The sequence below is a fragment of the Lycium barbarum genome, chromosome 4, assembly GCF_019175385.1.
Source record: "Lycium barbarum isolate Lr01 chromosome 4, ASM1917538v2, whole genome shotgun sequence".
Lineage (NCBI taxonomy): Eukaryota > Viridiplantae > Streptophyta > Magnoliopsida > Solanales > Solanaceae > Lycium > Lycium barbarum.
This window is the reverse complement of record NC_083340.1, coordinates 143444790-143466551: the sequence shown is the minus strand read 5'-3', so window position 1 is coordinate 143466551 and position 21762 is coordinate 143444790. Positions and strand designations below refer to the sequence as shown.

The window sequence follows — 21762 nt, the reverse complement described above, 5'->3', positions numbered from 1 at the left end:
TGTCAGATCAGTGCAACTTCTGTATTAATATTTACGTGTTTAACTTTATACAAGTTGAAATGCTTACTTGTGCACACTCAAAGTTGAAAGACATAGTTGCCGGGCGAAGCCGAGGCCATGTTTATGTATTATGGCTTTTATTATTTTTTTGGGGTCAAAAAATTCAAAAGAGAGTGAAGGCCCACAACATACCCTCCACATGATTTGTTGGTGTTTTTGTTTAATAAGAAAACAAATTTAGCAAATTGCAACAATCTAAGCTGCCTCTAAGTGCATTTCACATTTTACCCTTATCTTTCCCTTTTCACAATTTTTCATTTTCAAAGTTGAAACCTTTTTTTCTCTTTGCCTGAGAGAGAAAATCAAGAATCACAAATTCAATCTCAAAAAAAAAAAAAAAAAAACCTCTCAAAGGCTATTTGCCTTTAAATTACAAAAAAATGGACCCAAAAAGCTAATCTTTTTACTAATCCCAGATTTCCCCTTTCACAAAAATTTCAAAAAAAAAAAAAAGAAAAAAGAAAAAGAGCAAATGGGAGAAGAAAGCACATCAAAGCCTGATGATAATGCAACTAATAATTATGAGTCACCAGTTATATTAAATGTGTATGATCTTACACCTGCAAATCAGTATACTGTTTGGTTTGGCTTTGGAATCTTTCATTCTGGTATTGAAGGTAACAAGAAAAAAGATTGATATTTTTGGAAAAAAAATAGTTTTTTTATTTTTTATTTTTATAATATGGTGTGAAATTAGATATTTTTTTCTTTGATTTGCTTATTTTTATCAGAATCTTGATATTTTATTGGGATGTTGTCTTGGGGTTGCTGAAAATTGAGGTATAGCAGACACTTAGGGGGGTTTGGGGGGGGGGTTAGGCTTTACCATCATGTCCTTAAAAAGCAAGAATTTGTTGTGGGGTTGGTTGTTAAAGAGTAAGGGAGTGTTTGGATTATTAGTAAGATGCTTTTATGTTTGTTTGATCTTGAATTTGGAGTTATTGGATGAAAATGTTAAAGTATCGTAATCTTGTTTTGCTTCCTGTGATAACATATGTTATTAAATGTGGAAACTTTTGTTATTCAGTGTTAAGGTCATGATTGGATTTTATATGTTTAGATTTAAGGTTGACTCAATTGTCACTGAAGTAGTAGGTGCAATGGGAACTTTGCACCCACCGGCTTAAAATTGCCCGATCTATCTCTGTTTGAGGAGGAGTTTTTCTTATCGATACAATGAAAATCTCGATGGAACTTAGGTGCAAAACCCTAAGCCCTGAAGATGCAAAGAAGAGAGAGAGGGAAAAAATGTGAGGCTGGCTTTCGTTATCAAGAATATTTATTTGAGAGTGATTTAAATTAAGTGCACTCCTGATCTTTCTTGTATCAGATGTGAGTACTTTGATATTACTTTCTTTGCTGTTGGACCAAAAGTACTTTGATTATCTTATTTATCTATGGTTGCTACTGCTCTTTTTTTCAGACTGCTTTATCATCGCTTATTCGCATTCGTTATTTTCATTTTCATACTGCTTTGAATTGCTTGTCCTTATGCCGAGGGTAAGGTCTGCATACACTTTACCCTCCCCCCTCCCCAGACCTCTCTTTTTGGGATTTCACTGGGTATGTTGTTGCTGGGCCAAAAGACAAAGGCTTGTAGATCTGCATAGATGTATAAGATAAATGGGGGTTCTGTAATATGCATGGTATTGAGTGATTATCAACTTAAGGGATAAGCAGCAATAACAACAACAACAACATACCCAGTGTAATTTCATAAGTGAGGTCTAAGGAGGGGAGAGTGTACGTAGACCTTACAGGACCTTGGGAGGTAGAGAGGTTGTTTCAGGTTGACCCTCGACAACTTAAGGGATAAGCGTGAAGTGATAATTCATAAATATTGCAAAGGTCATACTTAAATGGATGCTGGCATTTTTCTTTTTCCCTTTTTTCCTTTCCATGTAAGGTAGTTACATTGAGATGCTACAACAACAACAACATATGTTTGGGAAGGGTAACATGTACGCTGACCTTACCCCTATCTTTGTGGGGTAGAGAGGTTTTTTCCGATAGACCCTCGGCTCCGAAGACATATAATCAAAGCAGGACAGAAAAGAAAATTATGACAGCAAAATAATAAGATAAACAAAGCTATCGAAGTAACAGGTAGTAGTAAAAATGAAGAATAAGATATTATGTGAATACTAGGTAAGACTGCTAAATAAAGAGAAGATGAGAAGAGGAGACTAGCCCCTGCCTCTGCCTCGTAAAAGTGCTACAACACACGGCTACCTGCTGAAGATGTGTCATGTCCTATCGGATCATCTCCCCCAGTTCTTCTTTGTCCTACCTCTCCTAAAACCTGCTATAGCCAAACTCTCACCTCCTTACTGGTGCCACTGCACCCCTCCTCTTCACATGCCTGAACCACCTCAGCCTCATCTCTTATGTTTTACTTGTTTGGCGCTTCTCATTTCATTCCTCCCTACAATTTTCTGAATTGTTGAACTGTTGAGGGTCATTCTTAGGAGTGGTAAACGGGCCGGTCGGATCGGATATGGGCGGTCAAAAATGGGTTAAACAAAAACGGACAAAATATTCGACCTGCCTATATTTAACACGGATAAGAAATGGGTTAACTGACGGATAATATATATATCCATAATATCCGTATTCATATTATCCATGGTTTCAGAAATAGTCAGGTGAGAGCACAAGCTGAAAGTCAAAATAAGCTTAGACTGCAATAAAAGCAATAACTCATGAAAAATAAGAAGCGGACAAATGGGTATTGATAATTTAAATATCCATATTATCCATATAATGGGTATCCATATACTTCTTTCCTGCATTGGACCCGTTCTCCTCCACCATGTCATTTCTTTAAGCTTCTGAGGACTAGGTGGACTTTCCTCTCTCTTCGCATCCGGTCCCCACGATCAAAATCACAAACAAGAAAGAATAGAAACGAAAGTCCACCTTAAGATTTACTCATAATGTTTCATCCTCATGAAATGCCAGAGAAATAGTGCTCTTTCTGTACGGTAATGGCATCTTTGAGCTTTTACGTTATCTTAGGATGGCTTGTTTGATGATAGGAGGTTATGAACTGAAACCGTCACCTTCAAAATTTGGAGCCATAAGAATTTTACGTTGTAATTTTGCAAGGAAGTGCATAAAAACCCATAGTGGTGTCTACTATGATAAGATGAATATCAAACTGGTCAAATTACTTGAGGAAAATTTGTGCACTTATTTGTCATCAACAGAACTTAATTCTTTCACTGGGTATGTCATTTTCAAGAGAAAACAAGAAAAATGTCAACATGGATAAACTTTTTAGGTTCTCTTGTATGTGAAGTATACGATTTATGACTAATATATGCTGAATACATTCATATAAAACTTTTCGATATAGCATATTAAATTACCTCTTGTTGATTGGAGTTTGAATGCAAAATTTCCAGTCCATGGCATGGAATACGGATATGGAGCGCATGACTTTCCAATAAGTGGCGTGTTTGAAGTGGAACCTAAGAGCTGTCCTGGTTTCATCTACAGATGTTCCGTTCCATTGGGTCGTATTAAAATGCGTCCTTCTGAATTTCAAGCATTTCTTGAGAATGTGGCTTCTGAATATCACGGGGACACCTATCACCTCATCTCCAAGAACTGTAACCACTTCACAGATGACATAGCACAAAGACTAACAGGGAAAGGGATTCCTGGATGGATAAATCGGCTTGCCAGGGTTGGTACGTACATTTGAGTTATCGAATTCATTTTCCTCTAGTTTTGTTTGTTTTTTGTCCAGATTAATTGTTTCATTGTGATATATTGGCATATATGATATAACCGCAGCGAGCACTTAGGTATACGATCTACCTTGGGTATCTACGTGTGTGTGGCAATTATTAGTAATTCTGAGATTTGTAGAAGGCACAATCCTAAGCCTCTTTGCAACCAAGGGTGTGGCCTGGTGATCAATGAATTGGGTGGAGAACCATGAGATCTGAGGTTGAATTCTCAGCGGAGGCAAGCACAATAGGTGATTTCTTCCGATATGTCCAAGCCTTAGTGGATAGAGTTACCCGATACCTGTGCTGGCGGGAGGCAGTAGGTGCCCCGTGGAATTAGTCTAGGTGCGCGCAAGCTGGCCTGGACACCACGGTTACAAAAAAAAAATGAAACATTTTCCCCAGCCTCTTTATTTTGGTGCATCTTAAAATCTTGTCTTAATGTTGTTATCTGCTCTAATTGACTTTTGTGAGGATTAAGCGCTTGACGTATATGATAATGATCTCATCAAGTTGTTTATGTGATCTGATGGAGTTAAACTCCTCTAGTTCTCGTGAGCAGGATAAGTAGAACCGATATAAGGAGGGGAAAACTGTATTCTCCTTTTGGGTTGTTTGTCAAAAAGATATATAGTCTCTCTACTTAATGGATGTGAGGTTTCTTACTGATCTTCACTAGTGACTTTAAATCCTTTTTGCTGAACAAAGATGTTTTGCTGGTTATAAATTTTACATGTTACCATAAGTCTTAGGCAGTGGCGGAGCCAGCAATTCAAATAAAGGAATCCCAAAAGCAAATTGTTATGCCAAGGGGATTCAACAACTTTATATATGCAAAAAAAAAAAAAACATTTTTGCCCTATTTGCGTAGTGTAATTTTTTCCTTGAGCCGAGGGCCTATAGGAAACAGCCTCTCTACCTTCTCAACATAGGGATAAGGTCTGCGTACCCTCTACTCTCTACTTATGGATTACACTGAGTTTGTTGTTATTAGGTAGTATAATTTTCAATGAAGGGGGTTCAATTGCACCCCTCTGCCTCCGTCGTTGGTCTTCGGCGTCCCTTTCATGTTTCGATAACCTCCCAATGCAATTGCCATTTATGGTGAGTGGATGACACGAGTCTTAAAAAGTGTTGATTATTTTTAATTTCAGGTGCTTTCTGCAGTTGTCTTCTTCCTGAGAGCCTCCAAGTGACAACTGTTAAACAGCTTCCTGAGTACCATCATTGTACAGGTGACATAATCCATATCCTTGTAATGATAAATAGAAAATGCAATAGCTATTCCGTGAATCAGTGTTAATAAATCCATTGTTCCGTTACTCAAAATGATGAAACGAGCGAAGCAAGGGGTTATTACTTTACAGATGAAGCCACGTGCTTCGTGAAAGTGTGCGCTTCAGTCAATGACGTGGAAAGTGATTCCTAGAAGTGTGGTGGCCGGTTCCTTCAATCTCATCTTTTAGGGGTTGCATTAGTATCTGTATTACATTGGAAACTGCAAATAGTTATTTTAATTGCAAATTGATCATTCTAGAACTAAATCGGTACTCCCTCCGTCCCATTTTATTTGTCGTTTTAGCTCAAAATAATTGTCACTTTAGGAAGTCAAGACTAAAGTTGGCAATTATTTTCAACTATATACCTTAACATTAAAGAAGTAGTTCTTTTTAATAATGCTCAATTTTCAAAAAATATATGATAACTTTATAAACTATACCATCTATCTATTGTTTCCCTTAATGGGGCAGCGAAAGGGCTAAAGTGACAGTTAAAATTGGATGGAGGGAGTATTTTTTAATGTCGTGAATTGTGCACTTCACTTCAAAGAAGTGTGCCTTTCCCTTCTCGCTTTTCACTGGGTTCCATAGACCTTGTCACTTTTTTTCGTTCTTCACTTTTAGAACTGCTTGAATAACAGTTATGATCTCCCATATTATATGTTCATTCAATAACAAGACTCTTTCTTTTTATCAGAAGAAGATGGGAGTGGGTCAATGTCATCTACAACACTCCATGAACCAACTGAAAGCGATGACGGAGATCAAGATAAGCACTTGTTATCGCCTCCTGTTGGAAGTCGTGAAGTGGCTTTTATAAGGGAGGTCCAAAGGTGAAACATGTTGACTGAATGAGGCTGGATTGAAGTACTTGCAGGGGGATTCAATATGTATTATTGGTTTATTAAAGGCTGTCGACTCGTCCAATGCAGCCACTGCTCAAATTGTCCATTTGCTCTATGAATTACTAGTTCATTGATTTTCACGTCTCTTCCTTTGGTTATTAAGCTTTCTTTAGTGTGCAAGATGTATTAGTCAAGTGACAGGATTGTGATCTGTTGAGCTACGCCTTTGTTAGAGGTCACAAATATCCATGTAAACATTCTGAGTTTGGAAGATGCAACAGCCCAGTATTTGTGAAAAATGTGATACCTGACAGTTATTTAGTTCCAGATAACTCAAGAGGAAATGACCTTAATCAGTTACAATTTGAATAGAAAAAAATGATCGCACAAAAATCTTTTGTATTTTATTGACAAATCTCCTGTGGAAACCTATGTTTTATTTACCGATCTCCTGTGAAAAGGGAGGCTATATGACTGAAAAAACACATGTAATGTGCCAAAAAATTGATATCCCCGTATGCACATCTGTTTGTTTGCTGATAGTGGTTTCTTGTGGCCGTCGTCTGATAAACTTGTGAAAAAGGAATTGCATGCTATTCAATCAAAGGAAATCATGTCAATGGACATAATTTATCTTTTACTCATCAAATCATAGACAAATAAATGCCCAAAACATCATTGTCCTCGTGATCAGATAATACAGCAGCAGGCATAAAATGACCGCTGGAACAATATAAAGACACAAAATATTAGAAGTTGAATCAGTCAATCCGCGTTTCTGCTAATCTTCAGTGCTTCAACACATTAACAGTGATAATGCTGATTCTCCATATTTGTGCAGTAAGTGTGCATATGAAAGTTGCCACTAGAAATGCAACTTTATGATTTCCCTTCAAGCCCTAACTTTGAAGTCAGCCAAGCACAAACTTCATCCATCTCCTCTGGAATTGTGTAGTGGCCAAGTCTGTCAAATAGAAGTCGAAGATTCAGCAATAAATCTAGTACCAAGGACAGACTAGTATAGGTAGAAAATACATACGCGGTGTAGGATTTGAATGTCACATCTTGAAATCCGCATGAACGTAACTTCTGGGAAGACTTTTCACCAAATTTATATGGAACAACATCATCTCCTGAGTCAATCAACATAAATATATCAGGTTAGACTGTTAGATCAAGATCTAGCACCAATACCAGCCCAAACACAATGCCTGAGAAGATGCAAAGGCTTCAAACAAAAATCTCTATTTGCAGAAACTATCTTGCTATAAAAGGCACAGCAGTTATCACGTCGCGCCCCTACCCCTCCCAGAGTTATAATAAAAAGGGAATAAAGAAAAAAGAAAGATATTGAGCAAGAAACATTTGAAATCCAAAATGCATTCATAAGAGAGTGTATTCAAACATTATTTTAAAAAAAAAAAAAAAAAAAAAGGGCAGCCCGGTGCACTAAGCTCCCGCTATGCGCGAGGTCCGGGGAAGGGCCGGACCACAAGGGTCTATTGTACGCAGCCTTACCTTGCATTTCTGCAAGAGGCTGTTTTTACGGCTCGAACCCGTGACCTCGTGGTCACATGGCAGCAACTTTACCAGTTACACCAAGGCTCCCCTTCAAACATTATTAGAAAGGAGAAAATGAGAGCTGGAAAAGAAAATACTAGATCCTTGGGAAATGGTTACAACAAGAAGAAAAAGCTTCATATCATCAATTAAAAGAGTACTTTTTTTGGCAAGTCAAGAGAGAGCGAGTTTGTGTCTAGTAAGGGAATAACGAAGGAAGACCTGTAAATAGTACTATATATTTGTTCCGCATTTTGATGGCACATTGTAGAGAGCTAGAGTAAAAACAATTCTTTCTATTCTTCTATATTTCCCTTCTATGAATTTCTTAAGACCATTGTTTCCTTTCTAAATCGCCGGTCACTCTTTCTTATATATAATAATCAGAAATATCAATCATTAAAGATATTACTTATGAAATATTATTAGACCCTATATCAGCTATATGAATCCTCCTCTATATCCACCATTCCACTCAGTTCAAACCTTTTTCATTCCAATACTGATAAGCAGCAGCCGTCCTACCTTGGTAGGAGTCAGGTCTGCGTACACTCTACCCTCCCCAGACCCCACGATGTGGGATTTCACTGGGTTGTTGTTGTTGTTGTTGTTGTAGTACTGATAAGCAGCAAGTTGTTGAGACAAAAGTAGGGGTTATCTATCTCATATTTCTTTTTGAACATTGTTTCATCTATCTCAAATTTATCCTAACCTGAAAGGCTAAACCTAATATAAGTGTAACAACAACTAAGCTTCATCAATAGGGTCAGAGGTTGGCACTTGAAGTTTCTATCAACTGGGGGGAAAGCAGTTCTCATCAGACATGTCCTTCTGGCCTTGAACATTCACACTCTTGCTGCTGTTCATCCCACTAAAGGAGCCATTGAAGACATTGAAAGATACCTAGCTAGGTTCTTCTGGTCTGGGCAAGACAACAATACTAGACAACACTGGATAGCTTGGCATAAGCTTTGTCTTCCCTATGATGAGGGTGGTGCTAATTTTAGGAGAGTTGATGACATTTGCAAAGCATTCACAGCCAAGCAATGGTGGAAACTCAGGACTACTAACTCTTTTTTGTCTCAATTTTGCAGGGCAAAGTATGGTAGCATTAATCATCTTATATTCATGAAATGGGTTACTGGCCAATCCCACAGTTGGCAAGCTATGTGTAAGATCAAATTTGAGGTAGAGCAACATATCCTGCGGAAAGTGGGAAGGGGCAATCTAAGTTTCTGGTATGATAATTGGACCAATTTCGGTCCCCTTTGTAGTAGCCTACCTGATGATGCTGAATACGACAACACTAGAGTTTGTGAAGTGCTTAGAAATGGTGAATGGGTCTGGGCAGTGCTCAGGATTCCCCCTCCAGATGCAGTCAAGAACTTGGTGAACTCTGTCCACATTATTCTTAACCAGGAATTAGATGACACAGCAGTATGGACTCCGAGCACGAATGGAAAATTTTCAGTCTCCTCTGCTTGGGAGTGCTTGAGACAGAGAAATGAGGTTACAGCTTTTGACAAGAGCATCGGGCACAAGGATGTGCCCTTCAAGATGACCTTTATGACATGGAGAGCAGCCCACAACAGGGTGGCAACAGTTGACAACATTGGAAAATTTGGAATTGACTTGAGTACTACTTGCTCTTGCTGTCCTGAACCTTCCATGACCCCCGGAGAGGAAGATTGTGAGCATTTGTTTTATAGGGGTCAATTTGCCCAAAAACTGTGGAGTATATTTGCTGGTAGGATAGGGATCCCTTTTACCGGTTTGAATCTAAGAACTATGCTCTCCTACTGCTGGAAATTTAAGAACAAAAACTCAATAGCTTCGTATGTGTGCAAGATCATGGCTCCTATCATCATTTGGGAGTTATGGAGGTCGAGATGTGCTAGCAAGTTTGGCAATGAAAAACCTGCAGTTCTGAGGTCTAAAAGTTTAATTACTTTTAACATTGTGCAAATTATGAAAGCTCATTTCAAAGGGGTTGCAGTGGGGAACACTTGGGAGGACATTTGCAAGTTGTTTGACCTCAAACTAGTGGAATTATGCTACAAAAGAGTGATATGGATGAAGCCACCTATCCCTTTTGTCAAAGTCAACAGTGATGGAAGCTGCATAAATAGCAATTGTGGAGGAGGAGGAGTAGTGAGGGACTATACTGGAAAAACTTTGATGGCATACAGCCTTCCACTTGGCCAAGGAAATAGCAACTGGGCGGAGGCTCATGCTTTGTTGTTTGGACTGCAATGGTGTATAGAGCAGGGTATGTCGTTCATTATGGGAGAAACTGACTCTTTACTCATACAAAAGTGCACTCAAGGAGACTGGACAGTTCCATGGAGAATTGCTGAAACAATCTCAAAGATCCAAACGTTGATTCAAGGGAGAGGAATTACCATCCAACATTGCTTTCGGGAAGCCAATCAAGTTGCGGACAAGTTAGCTTCTTTAAGTCACCATCTGCAAGAGACACACATCTACACTAGTTTTGATATAATGCCAAGACAAATCAAAGGTTTACTTAACGTCGATAGATGGCAACTTCCAACCTTTCGAGCCAGGGGAAAAAGACCGGGTGTGCTTACCTTGGAGCCACCATGACCTTTTTAGCTTTAGTATCACTGTAGGGTTGGAACTGATGTTGTTCTTAGGCTCATTTTCCTCAAATTAGAGGGTCTGATTGCTTGCATCAGACCCACAAAGTGTTCTAGAGGGCCAGGCTATCCCCTCTCTCTACAAACTGTAACTTTTTGACAAAGTGGTAATAAAAGTGTGACTTGGAATTAAAAAAAAAAAAAATATATATATATATATATAAGATTAAGTTATCAAGAAAAAAAAAAAAAACTAAGCTTTAATTCCAAGTGGTGGTATCACCTATATGGATTCCTTGATTTCACCGTGTTCTATTATTAACTATAAATTCGTATTATAAGATTGTAGGACTTCTAAGAAACTTCCCTCCAAGTGATTTTATGCTATCGTCCCTACTAGTACCTTCAGTCATCATATTGTCGCATCCACAAATTAGTGAATTTGGAGATCTAATAAAATATGGCCAAATCATCTCAAGTGATCTTCTCTAATTTCATCCTTCAATATGCTACTTAAACCCTTTGTCCCATTTGATCGTGTTTAATCAACAATCGCACATCCATCTTAGTACCGCATTTTTAGAACACTCATCCTGTGGATATGGGGGGCTCTATTGGTCCAACATTTGCTCTCAATTCCCCCAACCCAGGTAGCTTAATACTGACAAGGAATTGCAAATAAATCTGATGGCTCGTGTTTTGTTGGACAACGATAGAGATATGTCTTTAGATCGTTATAGGGAAATGACAAGAAAATCCTTCAAATTTAGGTATAGATTAGGCAACCATCAGTACTTATCATTAATGTGATAGATCACAAGGCAAGGGACTTTACTAACAAATATGAAACAACACCCTTCAGGCTGGGTTGCGTGTTGGGAAGTGACAACTTGTAGCGGAAACTTAAGGACAAGTTCAAACTGACTAGGCAGAAAAATGAAGTTAGTTTCCTCTTCTTTTTTTTTTTTTTTTTTTAAGAAGAAAAAATGAAGTACATAAATACCTTTGCCATGACAAAGAAGAATCGGCAATGATGTAGCACGGCTTACAGCCCCCTCCACCCCTTCTAATTTGCTACTGAGAGTCCTGCCAGAATAGTAGCAGTCAACACAAAAACATCCCAAATGTCTCAGAAGAGGTAAAGACTAGATTGTTAAAAGTCAAACTTTGCACAGGGAAGCCAGCCACTTAATCCGACAGCTGAACTCAGATTGACAGAGTACGAGTTGCCATTCTCATACTTCCCACGGACGAAGCAAGTGGCAGAGTAAAGTGCGGTCGCCGCACCCATGCTGAAGCCTCCGACCCCAAGTTTGACTGTAATACACAAAATAATAAAGCAAAGAATTTAATTCATGTTTACTAAAGAGAAAAAAAAAATCTATAGACATTACTAAGATCCCTTGATCCTAATGGAGAGAAGGATAGAATGATTTTCAAGGTAGAAATAAGGAAATTAACTCTTGCGTATTAATCATATAAAAGATCATCTGAATCTGAAATGTAGGACAAGAGATGAGAAATCCAGTTGGTTGTACGAAATGACAGCCCCTAGCATGTATAGGTGTTTGACACCGGCACTATGGTTAACCGTTAACACATCCAGACTACTTTTAGCCCCCCCACAAAAATAAAATAAAAGGAAAGAAAACAAAAGGGAGCTCTCACAGTCACACACACCAGATACGAATGTCTACAGTCGCACAAAAAATTCAGCAGCATAAAAAGAATAACATTGAAAAAAAAAAAAGACGGAGAAGGAAAGCATTTTTTTTAATTTTTTTTTTTTTGGGTAATTAAACAGATTTTATTAATCATCAAGTAATATTTACATGTCAAGTTTGACTATCACAGTCGGTTGTGTACTCATACAAAACATGCTCAAAAACATCAATAAACATAACTGCCAAGTAAAATTTGCATGTATCTAGGAAGATTCTAGTTGGTCTTTCAGCTTTTATATTGCATATGCATGCAATTCTCCTGGCAATTGAATCTCCAGTGCTCTGAATTTTCTCAAAGACTCACGTGCTTCTTTCTTTATAGTCTGTTTGACCAAGTTCCCAAAATCTGCTTATTTTGAGAAGTGCTTTCCGACAAGTACATTTGGAGACTAGAAGTTTGTGTTTGGCTAATCAATTTGAAAATCACCTTTCCCAATTAGAGCAGCAATTTGTGCTTGGTCAAGGTTCCAAAAGTGATTCCGGAGAAAAGCTACTTTTTTAGCGCTGTTTTTTTTTCCGGATGATATGGGAACCCGCAGCCGCTACCCTTCGGGTGCGCACAGGTAAACCCAGCTCCTGTGCAATAGCTCGCAAATCACACAGGAGAGATAACCCACACTAGGCAAGCCCCGTGCGACGAGCTCGACCCAGAAGGCAAATACCCTGCTGTCGTAGGTAAGGGGTTTCGAACCTGAGACCTCCATTATGAAAGCCCCATGCTCAACCAACTAAGCCACCCTTGCGGGTTACTTTTTTAGCGCTGTTATTACTCAAAAACACTTATTGTTTACCTAAAAGCTTGGGCAAACACCTCAACTCTCTAAAATAAGAACTTATAATGGAGGGTTTGGCCAAGCTTTTATGTACATATGTTAATATAACAGGTGGGAGAAACTTACTGTGAGGGGGCTCCGTAGCAAGCAAACTTGCCACATATGCTGCTGAAGCATCCAAACCCTCTTCATCGTCAATTGCATTTTCAGAAAGATCATTGACATCAAACCCTGGTACAAAAGATGAGAAAAATAATGTTTTCTTTAATCCAGTGCTTTAAAGCTTGACTTTCAACTTAAACTAATTTCAATGACGAATTGGACAGTACTTCCGGATGAGTTGCAAATTAATAGAATTATCCGATTTACACATCCTGCATGTACAACGCCAGGATAAAAAGTTCTATTCTAAATTAGATGTACATTGGAAAAGGATGCGCATAATCTAAAAAAGCACAAAGCTTACAGGCAGTGGAAGGGAAGCCTCCAAATAAAGTTATTGGTCGTTGGGAGGCAGTTGGACAAATCCATTTAATCTGTAGCATAAAAAATGAGCACAATCATGCTAGCTACCACAACAACAAAAAGATAGGCATGGAGATGAAAGAGAAATATACCAGAGCCTAATAAGGGATTTTAATAGCATACAACTATGAGATTTACATGTTTAAGAGTCAACAAGAGATACTCTCAAATATAAAAAGCAATATCTGGATCCTTACATTTGGAAGAGGAAGGGTCTCCAAGAGGTTGGACCAGCTGCCAGGAAAACCAAAAGTAAATTGTAAAAGGTTAGTTAATATGTTTCAGTTCATTTCACGGAGACTCAAGTTTTGATATTGCACATTGCCCTGTGCATAGCAAGCAAGACCATTTAGAGAAGCTTGACATCCATATAAGGAACTCCTGTAGTCATAAATAGCATACAATTGACTCAATATTTCAAGAATTATAGCTCACTTTCATTGCCATAAAAAAGCGAATCAGTCAACCTTATACTTAGCATGAAACGAGCAATGTCATTGCCAGATATATTTCAATGAAACATGAGATATTTAATATAAAAGAACGTAATCATACTTATGCTAAAGCTAACATATAAGCAATAATGACTACATTTCAAATTAAAAGATGAATTGTCTCCTTAAAATTAGGACACTTCCTATACCCTACCTGGACTTACCATAAGAGCATCACATTAGGACCTACTGCTAAGAGCATCACAAAATGGAACTCAGTAATAAAAAAGATTGAGAATAGATTAGCAGGATGCCAGAAGAGGTATTTGCCAAAAGGGGGCAGGGATGTACTGGTCAATACCATGCCTCAAGCATCCAAACGTATTACATCTCTCCTAGATGCACCTCCGGCTACCATTACCAAGAAGTTGGAGAAACTTCAACGGAATTTCCTATGGACACAGTAGGAGAAAAAAATGTTTCACCTCGTGATTAGAAAACAACCACATCCTCAATAAACTATGTTGGGCTTGGATTTGAAGATCTCAAGTTATTCAACAAAACGCTCGTAGGGGACCCGCTTTGGAGGTCCAACAACGATAGCATAGGCTTTTTGGAGAACAGCACTACTCACTACACACCTCATCCAGAAAGGGTGAAGGAATGGAACTATTAAGTTGCCTTATGGATGTGGATTATGGAGGTGCAGGAAGTTCCATGGAAAAATTTCAGCGTGAGATAGGAAGTGGAACTGGTCAGATATATGCAAGACAGATGGACGTTTTTCAGCCTTGTCATTCAGAGGAAACTTAGATGATTGGAGGATACATGAGTTTCAAAACCTCATCCTTGCTTTTGCATATATTTCATTCTCAATGCTTCCCAACCCAATAGATGACAAAGTTTCCAGGTTGGTTACAAACAGGGAGCAGGTTGCGGCAGCATTTATGGAATGAAAGTGAACGGAGGGATACACCCTAGATGAAAACCCAAAGTGTGTATGCATAGCAAACTGTCTCTTGTTTTTGGTAAACAAATACCTTGATCAACAATTAAAAGAATACTAAAATGTTCAAAATCTTGCCTCCATCTACTCACTTCAACACATTGAGATCACCATTTACAGCATCTGCATTGGCTGCTTCTTTCAGCTCTAGGTCTTGCTCACCCCAATGCCAAAACTGCCCATGCTATATCCAGCACATTTTTAACCAACTACTCAGATCTCTGGAGTGAAAATACCAATAACACCTTGAAGCCCGATAGCACCTATCTCACTCAAGTTTTAACAAGTCCATGCAACTCTAATGACTGAGGTTTAGAAAACAGTATGAGCAGAAAGAAAATCATAACTTCAAAATTTTGCTTTTTGATAACCGAGAAATCCCTGAGGACCAGTGGCGCACGGTCAGAAACTCGGTGGATAATAAGCCCGCCCCTCTACCCTTTTCCACTTAAATACTATGCTTTTGTCTACAGCAAGGCTCAAACCAACAGATCATGTGTGGCACGCTCTTACCATTAGACTATATCCCAGGGGCAAAATCATGACTTCAATACTTTTTCTGAACAGGTAAGTAATGGATATATTGATAGAAAAAAAGACTAGCACTACAAAATCATAAATTCAATATTAACACTGCTATTTAGGAAACTCTATAAGTGAAGTCACTTATAGTTTTCAGGTTAGTTCTCTCCTTATACAGTTTGGCTTCCTAGGCACGTATGTCGCTACTTTTGTTTTCTGCTCTTTATCATGCTACTATATTCAGGTCACTTTGTCTTTTTTTTTTTTTTTCCTTTTTCTGGTACACTGGGTTTCTGTTACTGTAGCTGCTCTTTATCATGCTACTATATTCAGGTCACTTTGTCTTCTTTTTTTTTTTTCTCCTTTTTCTGGTATACTGGGTTTCTGTTACTGTAGCAAAAAGGGTAGGCACTTATTGACCTATGTGGCAATTTAGCTAGCAAGTTTTTCCAGGTAGAACATTGACAAGTGAGTCTTACCAGACAGAAAACTGGCATGATTAAGTATTCTCTTGACAAGTTGATTGTTCCCAAAGTTCGTTCCCCATCTATTTCCCAAGGTAATTATCTTAAACATATTTAATATGCATCTGCCATATTGAAGCAGACTACTATAAGAAGGATTTCAGCACATAATCTTTGTATAGCAGTTGCTTAGTTAGTATTCTAAAAAAGGGCGGGCAGGCCGGTGCGCTAAGCTCCTGCTATGCGCGGGGTCCGGGGAAGGGCCGGACCACATGGATTTATTGAACGCAGCCTTAACCTGCATTTCTGCTTGGTTAGTATTCTATCTCCTTCAAACACTCAAAAGTAATAAAAATAATGTTTTAGCTTTGTCTAAATATATTTACGAACTATCAACTTGAATGAACGTGAACCATTGTTTGAAACATCTTTGACAGTAACTCTCTGATGATAGATAATTTAAGCATTCTTTCTCAGTCTGTGGTAGAACAATGCAACTAACACGGCAGGATAGGCGGTAGTCAATATTTAAGAGGGAAAGATGTATTCAGTTGTTGAATAATGCTAAAACTTTCCTGATCCAACAGCATCCAAGCAGATCACCAAGAGACAAATATACACTGAAACATATGGAGCTTACCTCAAACCATTGTCCCCAAGGCCATGCAGCCAGACAATAGTTGCCTGGTGTTTACCTTTGGGCTTCACCACATAAGTCTGTCCAAACTCAAATGCCCTTCGAGCAGTTCCAGCAACTGTAATAGATGCACATCAACGGTTACTAGTATTAGAACTACTGAAGGGGGACAGAGAAATAATACGTTAATGATACGTCTTCAGTTGATCAATAACACTTTTTTCTTTGATGAGTCAAAAATTTTGTCAAATAAAAAAAAGGGAAAAGAAAAGAAACTTTGAAATGAAGTGGTGACTCGAGACGATACAGATACAAATACTTTTCCCTGTTATTAAGTCTCACTTCCATACTTTTTGTGATATCCATAATGAAGAAATAGTAGTTTTCTAAATGCGTTGTAAGGCAATATTTCTTTCATTCAGTATCTTTCATTATTGACACACTGAGAGAATAATATTGCAACCAAACTGCCTATTTGATTGGTATTCCAACAAAACTGCCTATTTGATTGGTATTCCAACAAAACTGCCTCGGAAACAGAAAATTCTGTGATTTCATTGCATTTTGGGAAGGCGACCTTGGCATCCCATTGAAAAAAACAAAATAGTACAATCTGCACTGGCCATAAGCCCATAAGACACGGAGACAAACCATAAAACTAACCAGAACTCATGGAAGGCCCAGTGAAACTCATACTGCTTCCACTTAAATGTCCGCTAATTATTATCAAACAATGGCACCTGAAAGCACCAAAAATCAGCTTTGCATCTAAAGGCACCTGAAGTTAGAACTTAGAACTATAATTACAAAGTAATTGTCAGTATAAATTGTCATTGACTTGCACCTTGCTACCATTAGCCACATTTTACAAAAGATCATCTCAATATAGTTGAGTAAATAGAATCTAGACAAACTTGTAAAAGTTGCGATTCTCTTAAAAGTAAATATAGTAGAAATCCACATCCTAGAGGAGTCATTTCTGCTAAAAGTTTTTATTCAAAATTCAGTGGCTCCGCTTCCGCTTCTCTCAATTGGCCTAGGAAAACTATTTGGAAGAATAAAGCTCCTTTCTTTGATAAATTAATAAGTGTTATTGATGTTTGGGCATAAAACACCCGTATACAAGAATTTTGACCAACCGCACATGGAAAAATTGGAAACATGCCGAACATGCCCTAAAGGTCAATCCCTCGGGATTTCCTCAAACTAGAGTTCTTCTAGATTTCACATTTATCCTAGTACTAACTCACAGATCTTTATCAGAGAAAAATTCTCGAAAAACACTAGACATAATGCAAGTGTGACAACGAAAATTAAACCTTAACTTCAACTAGTTGGTATCGCCTACATGGATCGTTTGCTTCTTTTGAGTTATGTTCTAAGCTAAGTCCACCTCAATCAATACCTTCCAACCAACTACTCAAAAAAAAAAAAAAAGATTCAATAATTTCCAAAACAGTTAAAACTAAATGACCAAATGGAAACTCCAGAATTACAGACATCATTAATCAAAAGGAAAAATAAATGGAATTAAAATCATTACTTAAATAACTACTGTCTCCACAAACTACACTAAAACAAAAGGTTACTCAAACAGGTGTGCCCATCCAAAGACACTATAACTAGCTTATGGTGAGTAATGGGTAGGGTAAAAATGAGATTTTTAAAAGAGATAAAGATCAAAAACACACCTACACTATCACATTTCACAAGTTACACATCCCAAACTATCGGTTGTTCCCTTTTCTCACCTGAACTATCACCATCTATGTAATAAAACACACCTAAACTATCACTTTTCACAAGTTTCACACCCAACTATCAGTTGTTCTCTTTTCTTACGTAAACACACCTAAACTATCACTTTTCACAAGTTTCACACCCCAGCTATCAGTTCTCTTTTCTTACCTCTCTTTTCTTACCTGAACTATCACCATCAATGTAATAAAACACACCTAAACTATCATTTTTCACGAGTTTCACACCCCAACTATCAGTTCTCTTTTCTTACCTGAACTATCACCATCAATGTAATAAAACACACCTAAACTATCACTTTTCACGAGTTGCACACCCCAAATATCACCATCTATGTATTAAAACACACCTAAACTATCACTTTTCACGAGTTTCACACCCCAACTATCACCATCTATGTATTAAAACACACTTAAACTATCACTTTTCCCGAGTTTCACACCCTACCTATAGTTATTCCCTTTTCTTACCTGAACTATCACCAGTATTAAAACACACCACGAAACTAACTAAGACCAACTATCAGTTGTTCCGTTTTCTTACTTGAACTATCACTATCTACTCAACTAGGCGCATTTTAATACATAGATGATGATAGTTCAGCTAAAAAATTTAAAAAAAAAAAAAAAATCTCATCTCTTCACTAAGTGCCCTTCAAAAAAGGAGACAACAGTTCTCAAAAAAAAAAAAAAAAAAAACTTACCATAAGATAAGCAAATTGAAAATCAACCTCAACCCAAAGACACAATACAAAGATATTTAACAAAGAACAACAAAAAAGGAGAAAAAGAGAAAAATTAGGGTTTTTTTTTTTTATGGTGTTAATTACCTGAATCTCTCTCTGTTGAAGAAAAATGGAGACCAGAGATTACAAAACTAAGCTCTTTTCTCTCTATACTTTTAACTTGCTTTTTTTTTTTTTTCTTTTTTTTTTTTTTTTTTTTTTGTCGTAACGTTTACAACAATTTTGTAACAGTAAATTATTTCAGTTATAATTAATTGAGACAATTCCTTTTCTACTAGCAAACAAATTGGCCTCGAAATTTGGATCTGAAATTTAGTTTTAACTTCAAAACTGAAAACTATAAATATTATTCCTCCGAATTTCATTTTTTTTTTGGGTTAAAAAAGAATATTTACTTACCAAATTAAGAAAAAATTAACCTTATTTTTTCAAATTTACCCTTATTAAGTTTTAAGTGATCAAATCTCAATATCAATATCATTTTAGTCAAATTATCTACTTTTGCCTAGGAGTTAGTATTTTTTTTTAAAGGGTATGCAAATGGTTAAGTGGACTTTTTTTTAATTCGGAGGGAGTACTTAGTTAGAAGTGTAAAAAAAGGCATAATGGTCAAAAACACACGAACTATCATTTTTTCGTGAGTTTTTACCTGAATTACCATGTGTGTGAGTTTTCTATTGGAAGTATCACCGACTATTCATTAAAGGCAATTGCACATCTCAACTACTTGAATTGCTAGGATAGTAAAAGTGAACAACTGATTTTTTTTGGCAATTAAAGAATTTGTATTAATCACCACGTAACAATTTACATACCAGGGGTGGATTAACCAATCCTATCCCCTCTCAACAGACCCTATACCATTAGCAAACAAACAAACAAAAAAAACTATCTAGGAACCACCTAAGTATCCAAGGAACTCATATAACTAAGTAGCCTTAAGTTATGTCTCACTCTAATACATAAATTGATCTTCATGTGGCGCAGCATGATATCTCTGGTAGTTGTCTTATGTTGGAAGACTCTTAGAATTCTCTCTATCCAAATCCCATATACCACAGTAGCTAAGCTAGCTTTCAGAAGGACTTTCTGTGGATGTTTACCTCTGGACTGTTGCTGAACCCATAACCACTCTAGTTCCCAGGTCTGAATTCTTCTATCCCATCTCTGCCATCTAGGTAGTTGGTGCCACAATTCCTGGGTGAACTGGCATTCAAATAAGAGGTGACTTCTGTTTTCTGGCAAACTGCTACAAAACACACATTTTCCATCCACTTGCATTTCCCCATTTCATCAATATATCCTTTGTTCTAAGCCTCTCATGCAAGTTCAGCCATAGAATGAAATTCTGTCTAGGCTCAGTAATATATTGATACAGTAGTTTGCTCCAAGGAACTTTTACGATATCCCCTCTCAATCTCTTATAAGCACTTGTTAGTTGGAATTTGCCCCCAATAATCAAGTTATTGACATCTCCTGAAGCTGGCCAATATTTCCTCATTTGTGTAATCTTCCTAATCATCCAAGCTGCCTGTTTAGGTATCTGCATCACCTGAATATCTTGGTTCTTGATGTAGTAAGTGTGTAGCCAAGAGATCCACAACTTATCCTTTTTTGGCTCAATACCCATAGTAACTTGCAAATTGCCACTTGATTTCATAGCCTCAAGTTCAGTAAATTCATACCCCCCGCTTTCTTTTGCAAACATACTTGTTCCCAAGCCACCAAGGCTTTTTTTTGTCATTGTAGCCTCCCCTGACCACAAATAGCTTCTGCAGACTGCCTCGATCAGCTTCATTACTTTATTAGGTATAAAAAATAATTGAGTCCAATACTCTTGGACACTAAATGATACAACCTTAATCAATTATAATCTCCCAGCATATGATAGGTTTTTAGCCATCCAGTTACGTATTTTGGCAGTAATCTTATCTAAAGGTTTACATTGTAAGATAGTAAGTCTCTTAGTTGAGAGTGGAACTCCCAAACACTTAAATGGGAGTTCTCTCTCCTCGTATCCCAATAGGTTTAGAATTTAATCTCTAGTGGTTCTATTTACTCCCCCAAAGTACACCTGGCTTTTGCTCAAATTTGCTTTCAATCCTGAGGCTTCAGAGAATAGAGCAAACTTTTCCTTTAATAACTTGACAGAAAGCAGATCCCCCCTTGCAAACAACAGAAGATCATCTGCAAAGCACAAATGTGTAATTCCCATCTTCTGGCACCTGGGATGAAAGTTAAAGTCAGGGTCTCTTTTCAGGCCATTCAAACATTTGTTTAGATACTTCATAAGCAACACAAATATATAAGGTGGCATAGGGTCCCCCTGCCTTAATCCCCTTTTTGCTTTCATTGTGTCAGTCATTTCCCCATTAACCATGAAAGTATAACTAACACTTTTAATACAGCTCATGATCCAAGTAACCATTTTCTTAGGGAATCCCAGCCCCCTTAGCATTTGTTCGATAAAATACCACTCTACTGAATCATCAGTCTTTTGTAAGTCAACTCTGATCATGCATTTAGGTGATAGTTGTTTCCTGGTATACCCTTTTACTAACTCGTGACTTAGAATAATGTTGTCTGATATCAATCTCCCTGGAACAAATGCTGATTGGCTTTGTCCCACAATCCCATCTATAACCCCTTTGATTCTAGCAGAGATGATCCTTGATATAATTTTATAGACTATAGAGCAGCAGACAATAGGTCTGTAATCTCTGATTGTCTTAGGATGGGACTTTTTGGGAACCAGTGTTACTAGAGTATTGTTAGCAGCTCTAAGCAACTTGTTCTGATGAAAGAATTCCAGGACATCCTCATACACATCATTCTGCTCAATCCTGCAAGCCTTTTTGAAAAAATATGCGTTGTATCCATCTATGCCAGGAGCTTTATTATCATTTATGCCAAACAATGCTTGTTTAACTTCATCTTGTGAAACAATTCTACACATTTCCTGTTGTTGTTGAATATTTAGAGTGGGTCCTTATCTGAGGATAGTTAGGTCCACTGCTGGAATTCTGGAGGCAGTAGACCCCAATAGCCCTTTATAGAACTGTAGAACCTTAGCTGCAATCTCTGAGTGCTTA

The 21762-nt window shown here is 37.6% G+C and overlaps 2 protein-coding genes across 5 annotated transcripts; one reads left to right on the top strand and one right to left on the bottom strand.

Moving 5' to 3' along the window:
* The first annotated feature begins 253 nt into the window (after positions 1-253).
* LOC132636764 (deSI-like protein At4g17486) lies at positions 254-6221 on the top strand. Of its 2 annotated transcripts, XM_060353789.1 has the most exons (4): positions 260-677; positions 3468-3755; positions 4952-5032; positions 5775-6221. In XM_060353789.1, exons 1-4 carry the CDS (start codon positions 533-535, stop codon positions 5912-5914), a joined length of 654 nt encoding a protein of 217 aa, XP_060209772.1. In that variant the 5' UTR covers positions 260-532; the 3' UTR covers positions 5915-6221. The 2 variants fall into 2 exon arrangements, with proteins under 2 accessions (XP_060209773.1, XP_060209772.1); XM_060353790.1 differs by lacking the exon at positions 4952-5032 and having other exon boundaries at positions 254-677.
* A 297-nt stretch (positions 6222-6518) lies between these two features.
* Positions 6519-18875, bottom strand: LOC132636763 (uncharacterized). Of its 3 annotated transcripts, none has more exons than XM_060353786.1 (10): positions 18755-18875; positions 16831-16907; positions 16171-16285; positions 13302-13338; positions 13046-13115; positions 12706-12810; positions 11249-11399; positions 11086-11168; positions 6962-7055; positions 6519-6886 (listed from the first exon to the last, which is right to left on the bottom strand). In XM_060353786.1, exons 2-10 carry the CDS (start codon positions 16859-16861, stop codon positions 6802-6804), a joined length of 771 nt encoding a protein of 256 aa, XP_060209769.1. In that variant the 5' UTR covers positions 16862-16907; positions 18755-18875; the 3' UTR covers positions 6519-6801. The 3 variants fall into 3 exon arrangements, with proteins under 3 accessions (XP_060209769.1, XP_060209770.1, XP_060209771.1); XM_060353787.1 differs by lacking the exon at positions 18755-18875 and adding an exon at positions 18629-18653; XM_060353788.1 differs by lacking the exons at positions 16171-16285; positions 16831-16907; positions 18755-18875 and adding an exon at positions 13425-13468.
* Positions 18876-21762: the final 2887 nt, after the last annotated feature.

Bases quoted from the DNA above. Each gene is read 5' to 3' on its own strand.
- LOC132636764 (XM_060353789.1), top strand. From the start codon at position 533: ATGGGAGAAGAAAGCACATCAAAGCCTGATGATAATGCAACTAATAAT. The intron at 678-3,467 runs GTAACAAGAAAA...CAAAATTTCCAG, and splicing joins CTTTCATTCTGGTATTGAAG to TCCATGGCATGGAATACGGA. The intron at 5,033-5,774 runs GTGACATAATCC...TCTTTTTATCAG, and splicing joins TGAGTACCATCATTGTACAG to AAGAAGATGGGAGTGGGTCA.
- LOC132636763 (XM_060353786.1), bottom strand. From the start codon at position 16,861: ATGAGTTTCACTGGGCCTTCCATGAGTTCTG. The intron at 16,286-16,830 runs GTTAGTTTTATG...CATCTATTACAG, and splicing joins TGGGCCTTCCATGAGTTCTG to TTGCTGGAACTGCTCGAAGG. The intron at 6,887-6,961 runs GTATGTATTTTC...TCTATTTGACAG, and splicing joins ACATTCAAATCCTACACCGC to ACTTGGCCACTACACAATTC.